This window comes from Trypanosoma grayi (genome assembly GCF_000691245.1).
Source record: "Trypanosoma grayi strain ANR4 Tgr_662_V1, whole genome shotgun sequence".
NCBI lineage: Eukaryota > Euglenozoa > Kinetoplastea > Trypanosomatida > Trypanosomatidae > Trypanosoma > Trypanosoma grayi.
Genome location: NW_008826281.1, coordinates 1 through 9755, shown reverse-complemented (window position 1 = coordinate 9755; position 9755 = coordinate 1). Strand labels below are relative to the sequence as shown.

Here is a 9755-nt window from a genome sequence, read left to right as displayed (position 1 = left end):
TGCGAGACGGAGATGTTCATCGAGGGCCGCGTGAACGGCTTCAAGGTGAAGATGGACGCCCTCCCTCTCTCGGAGGAGTACAAGCGCCGTAAGGAGGAGGCGAATAACTAGGGGTACATCGGAGAAAGACAAAGAAGAAGGAAAGGCAAGAAGAGGCAGAGGAGCCATGATTGATGGTGAAAAGGAATAGAAAAATATCAACAACCGGGAAAAAAACACCACATGGTGAAAGTAAAAGAGAAAGATCCCGAATGTGTAGAGGATGTATCTAGTATCGGTTGTTTCTTTCTGACTGATGTTTTTTTTTTGTGTACTTTTTTTTGAGTTTTCTCTTATGATTGTTGCCTGTCTTTATTGTTGTTGTGGATACGTCGTTTGCTCTGCGTGTGCGGTGTTGGTATGTGCGCCTTGGTGCGTGCTGCGGTGGGGGACGAAGGGAGCGGGCCGCCCCGTTCCACCTTCACCTGCCGTTTCGGGTGGCGGATTGCTCTGCAGCGGATTCCCCGGTGAATGTGGCTGAACGCAGTTGCATATAGACGGCAATCCACTGCCTGCAGGCTGCGGCCTGTGTTTCTCACCACCACCGCCAGCCGCCGCCGCTGGCGCACTCTCCGTGTCGTGCGTGCGGCTGCGCGTGTGTGTGTGTGTGGTGGGGAGGGGCGGCACTGGGCGCCGCGGAGACGGTGGTTGCGGCACTGTGTGGGAAAGGGGGCGGGGACGTGAGAAGCAGACACACACGCACACTCTCGTTTGCCCACTGATGCAGACACACGGAGAAGACAACGTTACACACACGTACGTTATATCTATATCTCTCTCTCTATATATATATATGAAGAAAACCAATACAACTTCGAAAAAAATCAACCGAAACAAACCAACAAGCCGCGCGGGGGAGAGAGTGAGACGTGCCAGAACTTCCAAAATACTCCTCTGCGTATTGCTGGCATCTGCCGAGACAACGGTCTGTGACGGCCGGGCCCAGACAGATGGGATGTGGAAAAGGGATTCTGAAATGGGTATGCCTGCGCGGTGGAAGGACGGTGAGCGAGAAAGACTACGCTCACGGTGGATGAACAGACCGCATGCGTGCACTGCTTTGCGCAAGAAGTAACAGCGACAAGAAGGAAAGAGCGGGAAGGGGGATGGAGGGCAGCAAGTGCCAGAGATAGGAGCGCCTCACGGCATCAAAGTGCGGAGGCCCTCCCAATACCTTTTCCTTTTCCTTTTTTTTCTTTGCCTTCAGGCCCTTCTCCTTTTGGTTGTTTCTGTTTTCCTTTTTTTTGTCGTTTCGTTTCTTGGTTCTTCAGGACTTGGGAAATAGGAGAAAGAAAACAAAAATGGAAGGAACATATGCAAGTTGCGCGAAAGGAGCTCTCTCCCTGCTGCACGACTCCGCCTCTGTTTCCCCCCTTTCTCCCTCATGTGTGTCTGCGTGTGAGTCTGTGTGTGTGTGTGTGTGTGTGTGTGTGAAATGGGTTGGGGTTTTTATTGGCGTCTCTGTGTACGTGTGTGTTTCGTTCTCCCTCGTGTGGCTATCTGCCTCTCTCCTCCCGTGATGCGCTCTGCGAATGCGCGTGGTCTCGACTGCGCAACATATGTTGTATATCCCTTTGTAGAAACACGGACGGGATGGCTGCACCGATGCGTGTTGTCTCGTGCCATGACGCACCCCATGCGCCTGCAACACGTTTCGTGAAGGTGCGAAGACATGACGAGTCTGCCTTTTTTTTTGTTTTGTTCCTGGCTTATGATGCGGGCAATCTCTCCCCACCGCTTTCTCCCCCTGCTCTCTTGCTTTCTCTTTCTCTCTCTCCCTCTCTCCCTCCCTCTCTTCTGTTGCCGTGGGACAGAAGCAGACAAACGCTGGCGAACAATGGGCTGCGGTGCCTCTTCGAAACCAGAGATCGACTTCAAGAATGGCAAGCCGACGTTCAAAGGCGACGAGATCGTGCGCGGATTCAGCGAAGGCAACGGCTTGCTTTTCCGCATCGCGAACAACAAGAAGAAGCAGTGGGCGTACTACAACGACACGACGCAGTACGAGATGCACGTGAAGGTGACATTCGGCGAGGACTGCGACATCAAGGCGCTGGGCAAGACGCACCTGGAGCGGCTGGACACGGGCGAGTACGTGGCGACCATCGTGGTGTACCCGTGCGAGACGGAGATGTTCATCGAGGGCCGCGTGAACGGCTTCAAGGTGAGGATGGACGCCCTCCCTCTCTCGGAGGAGTACAAGCGCCGCTGAGTCTGTGGTGGGAGGTGAAGTAANCGGGCGAGTACGTGGCGACCATCGTGGTGTACCCGTGCGAGACGGAGATGTTCATCGAGGGCCGCGTGAACGGCTTCAAGGTGAAGATGGACGCCCTCCCTCTCTCGGAGGAGTACAAGCGCCGCTGAGTCTGTGGTGGGAGGTGAAGTAACGATGAGAAAGGGGATAAACAAAACCTTTTGCGTTGCGAGGGGAAAGAAATGTTGTGTTTCTTGTTGGGCTCATGCTTTTACATGCGGATGTTTTTTTTTTTTTGTTTTACTTTGTGCTTTCATTTTTTTTCCTTTTTTGTTGCTACCTTCGGTCCTTTAGTACCCCTCCTTGTGGTTTGCGTTTCTTTCGCGGGGGTCCCGCATTCCTCGCCAAGGCGCTGGAACGGGCAGAAGGACTTGGAGCTTCCACGCTTCTCGCGGACGTGTCGTGCTGCTTTGCTGCCGCGGCTCTGTTTGTTCTTTTGATGAACGGCGCAGTTATGTAGATGCACACTCACAGATATAGAGACATACACATGCACACACGCGGAGATGTATGTATATATATATATATGTATGTGTGTGTCTATGTATGTATGTGTGTCTGTGTGTGGATATTGTAAAGAAACGGGGTGCGATAGCTGTTGGTCCCAATAATGGTGGTGATAGCCTCTATTTTCTTTGCTGTCGGCATACACACTCAAGAATCGTGGGATTGTAAAAAAAAAAAAAAAGGAATATAGGGAAACGTGAATTTTAAACGCACAGAAAACGTTGGAAGTAGAGAGGAAGGGGAGCGAAGTGGCGTTGGTTGACGGGAAACATAAGTCTGTACTCTGACCTTTTCCCCTCCTACTCTATTCACCATGAACGCGTACCGTGGCATTATTGTAACCACTACCATCATGATGAGGAAGTATAAGCAGGAGTGAAGATGGGGTGGGGTGGGACGAGAGGCCATCATCTGTTGGGTATTGTGTTAAAAATGTGTTCCTTCTTTGCTCATCACTGTGGATGAGCTGGTGTGTGTGTGTTTGTGTGTGTGTCTGTGTGACAGGGGTGGGAAAAGCGCCTCCGTACCTTTGTTTTCGTTATACTTACACTGGTATACATACATACATACATACATANTATCTTTTGATGTGTGTGTGTCTGCGGAGAGCTGCGGTGGCGTACATACACGCATACATACGTACATAAGCTTTCAAAATTTTTTTTGTGTTTATTGGAGAGGTGCGCACACAATCATTTCTCACTATGCACATTTTTACATTCACAGCGACCCCCCGAAAGAAAAATGTGTGCGAGTTGTTTTTTTCCCTTATCTTCGTCTCTCAGCCTTGCACGTGCATTAAATATATATATATATATATATATTTAATACTTCACGCAAAACACACACACACACACACTTGTGCGCCTTCGTATTGCGTTCTTGCTTGCGATGCTGTTTGCACCTTCCCCCTTCGCCCGCTTCCAGCCCACTGTGCTGCTACTCGCGGGGGAGAGGAGGGGGGGAAGGGCGGCGCAGGCGAAAGAGACGGCGTCTTTCCATTTCCCTTTCCCTTCCTCCTCCTCCTACTCTTAGTTTCCGTGGCCGCCGCACATGCGGCGCTCCGCCATTCTGCGGCGCACATCCCGCCGTAGTCCGGGCGGGTGGACGGATCCAACGCTGCAACAGGCGGCTGCCTATGCGAAGGGCGGTGCAACCACCGGTGGGCCGTCAACGACGTTTGCGAGCGCCAACTCCTCTGCGGTGCGGCGGGCGTTTGGCGTGGAGGACTTCTCAATGATTGAGCGGCAGCAGATGACCCTCACCAAGTTGCTGCGCATGACGATGGATGCTACGTTTAAGCCGAAGGACCCTGACAGCCGCTCAAATGGTGGCGACGGCGCCACGCAGCGGGCGGCACTGCGCGAGGAGCTCAAGACAATGGACAACCGCATTACTCCCTTCGCCCACGACGACATCCTCAACGACTACCTCAAGAACATTGTCGGGATCAGCGGCCCGTCGGGACAACAGGGCGACAGGGAGTTGTTGCGGGGGCGATTGGTTGGCCTACTCTTCTTCACAGAGTCGGAGCGATCGCTGTCATTTATGCGGAGACTCCAGCCCGTTCACCAGACGCATCGCCAGGATTTTGTCGTTGTTGCCATTTCGCTGGCAGGCAAAGAGATGATGGACGTGACACGACAGTACGGCTTCTTCCACTGCACCCATCGCAACGGTGCGACGTGGGTGAAACGGGATGCGGGTCTTATGGTGCGACCGGTGACGCCTCTCCCGCGCCTGATTGTGGTTGACGGCACAACTGGTGCAGAAATCACGCGCAGTGGCGTCACAGCGGTGATAACGCACCCCGACACGTGCTTCGCCGCGTGGCGTTGCGGGGAACCTGGCCACGAGTGGTGGGACTACTTCAAAACGCTTTACATCTAGAGGTGCCTGTCCGCCGTTCTGTCTTAACTCTCGGTGTGCCGTGTCAAAGGGAGAGACTAGAAGAAAAGAAGGCAAGCAAGAAAAGAGGAAAATGGACCACACCCGGCAACTGAGAATAGCACTCTGCGCTGCAGCTTGTCGCGCGCAGGTGTGTGTCTCTGTGTGACTCTGTTGCTGTGCGGGGGCCGTCTTGATGTGCTCTTCTCTCATTTCTCTACAACACTATCCTCAGTGTTTGCGCACAGCAAGCAGCGGGGGACGTGCGTTCGCCCACGCCGTTGGCTGTACTCGCTGGATTGGCTAGTGAAACGTATATACACACAGATCCAAGGACCCGTGGCACGTTGCAAAGCAAACAAAAGAAAACACACACGCACACACAGAACGGGCCGGAAAGAAAAAAAAAAAATAAAGAAACAGTTTAGAGATGGGCAGTGGTGCCTCGCGGAAAAGGCAGGCAGACGACCTCGCCGCAGCCACTACAACCAGTCGCATCAAATACCGGAACGGCCGCCCAAAAGTCCACGGCGACGAAATCATTGGCTGCTTTAGTACCAGTGACGACACGGGAAAGGTAGTAGCGCCTCCTGGACTCCTCTACCGCATCGTGATGCGGGAAAAACGCCAGTGGTACTTTTACAATGATACAAAAACCTACAATATGGTAATCACGGGGTACTTTGGTGCCCTCAATATCATCAAGGCCTTGGGAAAGGCAAAGATGTGGCGTGAGATGCCAAGTGGGCTTCTCATCGTCGAGCTCGTCGTGCCGCCATTGCAGACGGAGCCGTACCTAGAGGGAATCGTCACGGATGGTTTTGACCTGCGCTTCAGGGCCACGCTGGTCTAAAAATAAGGAAGGCCTTGTTATGTGTCCAGCAGAAAAAAAAATATGCGCCTATATGTGATGCACGTAGAAAGGTGTCTCAACGCCGTCTATTCGTTTATCTAACACGGAATTGTCTGGGGTTGCTGTGTACTGCTCGCCCCTCGCGTGAGGTTTCACGTAAACATCCGCATCAGCTCTTTGGTTTCACTTAAATACTGTGGCAGTCTCCAGTACAAAAATATCTATATCGATATATATATATATATATAAACGCCACAAGGATCTCTTACAGATGTAGTTGATATGTTTTCTATACCTCTCATTTCTACAATGGCGCCTGATAAAGAAGGGAATCAAGGAGAACCATTCCTCGCCATGCACAATACAAACAAGAAGCTTCCCGCAAACAAGAATGTGAAGATTCACAAAAAAAAACACACATCCTTAGCTCAGTCATATTAAAATGCGCTGCCACGTGTGTGTGTGTGTGCTAGTTGACCACTGTTACTTCCTCCTTCGCCTCCCCCGCTCCCGCTCTCTCTCTCTCTCTCTCTCTCTCTCTCTGACTCCCCCTCCCACGCGTGCCCGTGCCTCGCGCTGTGCGGTTAGTCATAGCTAAGCTTTCGAGCTCTTCTTCAAACACTCCACAAGACTCTTTTTTCTTCCAAGATGCGTGAGGCGATCTGCATCCACATCGGCCAGGCCGGTTGCCAGGTGGGTAACGCGTGCTGGGAGCTGTTCTGCCTTGAGCACGGCATCCAGCCTGACGGCGCGATGCCGTCGGACAAGACGATCGGCGCGGAGGACGACGCGTTCAACACGTTCTTCTCTGAGACCGGCGCCGGCAAGCACGTGCCGCGCGCGGTGTTCCTCGACCTGGAGCCGACGGTGGTGGACGAGATCCGCACGGGCACCTACCGCCAGCTGTTCCACCCCGAGCAGCTGATCTCCGGCAAGGAGGACGCCGCGAACAACTACGCTCGTGGCCACTACACGATCGGCAAGGAGATCGTGGACCTGTGCCTCGACCGCATCCGCAAGCTCGCGGACAACTGCACTGGTCTGCAGGGCTTCCTCGTGTACCACGCGGTGGGCGGTGGCACGGGCTCCGGCCTTGGTGCGCTGCTGCTGGAGCGCCTCTCCGTGGACTACGGCAAGAAGTCCAAGCTGGGCTACACGGTGTACCCGTCCCCGCAGGTGTCGACGGCCGTGGTGGAGCCCTACAACTCGGTGCTCTCGACGCACTCGCTGCTCGAGCACACCGATGTTGCGGCGATGCTTGACAACGAGGCGATCTACGATCTGACCCGTCGCAACCTCGACATTGAGCGCCCGACGTACACGAACCTGAACCGTCTCATCGGCCAGGTTGTCTCCTCGCTGACGGCGTCGCTGCGCTTCGACGGCGCGCTGAACGTGGACCTGACGGAGTTCCAGACCAACTTGGTGCCGTACCCGCGTATCCACTTCGTGCTGACGAGCTACGCGCCTGTGATCTCGGCGGAGAAGGCGTACCACGAGCAGCTCTCCGTCGCGGAGATCTCGAACGCGGTGTTCGAGCCGGCGTCGATGATGACGAAGTGCGACCCCCGCCACGGCAAGTACATGGCGTGCTGCCTCATGTACCGCGGCGACGTTGTGCCGAAGGACGTGAACGCTGCCGTCGCGACCATCAAGACGAAGCGCACGATCCAGTTCGTGGACTGGTCGCCCACTGGCTTCAAGGTCGGCATCAACTACCAGCCGCCGACGGTGGTGCCCGGTGGCGACCTCGCCAAGGTGCAGCGCGCTGTGTGCATGATCGCCAACTCGACTGCCATCGCGGAGGTGTTCGCGCGCATCGACCACAAGTTCGACCTGATGTACAGCAAGCGCGCCTTCGTGCACTGGTACGTTGGTGAGGGTATGGAGGAGGGCGAGTTCTCCGAGGCCCGTGAGGACCTTGCCGCCCTCGAGAAGGACTACGAGGAGGTCGGCGCGGAGTCCGCGGACATGGAGGGCGAGGAGGATGTGGAGGAGTACTAGAGAGGGTGCCGCCGCTCCCCCTCCGCCGCGGGTGCCCGCTTGTGTGTGTACGTGTGCGCTTGACTGCCTTCGTGCGTGCGCGCGCGGGGGAGAGGGGGCTCAGGGGCGAAGGAGTAAGTGGGCAACCCCCACAGGAAGGAAAGAGGAAAAAAAGGGGGGACTACGATGTAGTGGGAAGAGGAGAGGAGCAGTGATGCCCCTCGGCCCCATTTTTTTTTTGTATCTTTAGTTTCGGTCTTTTTTTTTTTCTTGGCTCCCGGGATTTCGGGTTCCTGTGCTGTGGCGCGGTGGGGGGACGCCCCTGTCGCCTCTCCCCCGTTGCTCCTCCTCCCCGCCGCCCAAGCTGTGCGTCCGCTCTGCTCCTCTTTTTTTTCTGTGCCTTGTGCCCTTGCCCTTGCTTTCTCCGGCGCCCGCGGTGTAGAAAACCCGACGTTAGAGAGAAAGAGAGGAGAGCCAGGACCCCTTTGAAGGATCCCATTTCGTTATTTTCATTGAACAACAACTGAGCTCAAGATGCGCGAGATCGTGTGCATTCAGGCCGGCCAGTGCGGCAACCAGATCGGCTCGAAGTTCTGGGAGGTGATCAGCGACGAGCACGGCGTGGACCCGACCGGCACGTACCAGGGCGACTCGGACCTGCAGCTGGAGCGCATCAACGTGTACTTTGATGAGGCGACGGGCGGCCGCTACGTGCCCCGCGCGGTGCTGATCGACCTGGAGCCCGGCACGATGGACTCCGTGCGCGCTGGCCCGTACGGCCAGGTCTTCCGCCCGGACAACTTCATCTTCGGCCAGTCCGGCGCTGGCAACAACTGGGCCAAGGGCCACTACACGGAGGGCGCGGAGCTGATCGACTCTGTGCTGGATGTGTGCCGCAAGGAGGCGGAGAGCTGCGACTGCCTGCAGGGCTTCCAGATCGCCCACTCCCTCGGCGGTGGCACGGGCTCCGGCATGGGCACGCTGCTCATCTCGAAGCTGCGCGAGGAGTACCCGGACCGCATCATGATGACCTTCTCCATCATTCCGTCCCCCAAGGTGTCCGACACGGTCGTTGAGCCGTACAACACGACGCTCTCTGTGCACCAGCTGGTGGAGAACTCGGACGAGTCGATGTGCATTGACAACGAGGCCCTGTACGACATCTGCTTCCGTACGCTGAAGCTGACGACGCCGACGTTCGGCGACCTGAACCACTTGGTGTCCGCTGTGATGTCTGGTGTGACGTGCTGCCTGCGCTTCCCTGGCCAGCTCAACTCTGATCTGCGCAAGCTGGCGGTGAACCTTGTGCCCTTCCCGCGCCTGCACTTCTTCATGATGGGCTTCGCCCCGCTCACGAGCCGCGGCTCGCAGCAGTACCGCGGCCTGTCTGTGCCCGAGCTGACGCAGCAGATGTTCGATGCGAAGAACATGATGCAGGCTGCAGACCCGCGCCACGGCCGCTACCTGACGGCGTCCGCGCTCTTCCGCGGCCGCATGTCGACCAAGGAGGTGGACGAGCAGATGCTCAACGTGCAGAACAAGAACTCGTCCTACTTCATCGAGTGGATCCCGAACAACATCAAGTCCTCCATCTGCGACATCCCGCCCAAGGGCCTCAAGATGGCCGTCACCTTCATCGGCAACAACACCTGCATCCAGGAGATGTTCCGCCGCGTGGGTGAGCAGTTCACTGCCATGTTCCGCCGCAAGGCGTTCTTGCACTGGTACACGGGCGAGGGCATGGACGAGATGGAGTTCACCGAGGCGGAGTCCAACATGAACGATCTTGTGTCCGAGTACCAGCAGTACCAGGACGCCACCGTCGAGGAGGAGGGCGAGTTCGACGAGGAGGAGCAGTACTAAGCTGGAGCACAAGCAACAACGGTAGCTATGCGGTAGTGCGGGGGCGTGGGGACAAGAATGTACGGCGCCCGGCCCCGGCTCTCCCGCTCGTTTTCGTTTTCTTGTTTCCTTTTTTTTTGATTTGGGGAATTTCTGCGCGGGCTTCCGTTGATTCAACCCGGGAGGCGGCGGGCAGGGTCGTCGGCGAGCACACCGGCAGGGGGTGGGGAGTGGGGAGGGGTGCGGAGCAGAGGGGCGTCTGCAGGACTGCCTGTCTGTCCGTTTTCTCCCCTCCCCCCCCTTCCCTCTCTCTCTCTGTGTGTGTGTGTGTGTACTTGTGTGGCGTGGGGCCTGTTGTGCTCCGCGCTCCCTGTGCGCTCGCACCGCTGG

At 56.2% G+C, this 9755-nt stretch overlaps 5 protein-coding genes across 5 annotated transcripts; all 5 read left to right on the top strand.

Annotated features, from left to right (window-relative positions):
* Window positions 1-1876: 1876 nt before the first annotated feature.
* On the top strand, window positions 1877-2251 carry DQ04_06621040 (calpain-like cysteine peptidase; the record flags this gene model as incomplete). The annotated part of the gene is made up of 1 exon (XM_009314798.1): window positions 1877-2251. The coding sequence occupies one exon, from the start codon at window positions 1877-1879 to the stop codon at window positions 2249-2251; it is 375 nt and encodes a 124-aa protein (XP_009313073.1).
* Window positions 2252-3853: 1602 nt separating this feature from the next.
* Window positions 3854-4690, top strand: DQ04_06621030 (hypothetical protein; the record flags this gene model as incomplete). Its single annotated transcript, XM_009314797.1, has 1 exon — window positions 3854-4690. The coding sequence occupies one exon, from the start codon at window positions 3854-3856 to the stop codon at window positions 4688-4690; it is 837 nt and encodes a 278-aa protein (XP_009313072.1).
* A 427-nt stretch (window positions 4691-5117) lies between these two features.
* DQ04_06621020 (calpain-like cysteine peptidase) lies at window positions 5118-5540 on the top strand (the record flags this gene model as incomplete). The annotated part of the gene is made up of 1 exon (XM_009314796.1): window positions 5118-5540. The coding sequence occupies one exon, from the start codon at window positions 5118-5120 to the stop codon at window positions 5538-5540; it is 423 nt and encodes a 140-aa protein (XP_009313071.1).
* A 648-nt stretch (window positions 5541-6188) lies between these two features.
* DQ04_06621010 (putative alpha tubulin) lies at window positions 6189-7544 on the top strand (the record flags this gene model as incomplete). The annotated part of the gene is made up of 1 exon (XM_009314795.1): window positions 6189-7544. The coding sequence occupies one exon, from the start codon at window positions 6189-6191 to the stop codon at window positions 7542-7544; it is 1356 nt and encodes a 451-aa protein (XP_009313070.1).
* A 513-nt stretch (window positions 7545-8057) lies between these two features.
* On the top strand, window positions 8058-9386 carry DQ04_06621000 (beta-tubulin; the record flags this gene model as incomplete). The annotated part of the gene is made up of 1 exon (XM_009314794.1): window positions 8058-9386. The coding sequence occupies one exon, from the start codon at window positions 8058-8060 to the stop codon at window positions 9384-9386; it is 1329 nt and encodes a 442-aa protein (XP_009313069.1).
* Between the last annotated feature and the right edge of the window lie 369 nt (window positions 9387-9755).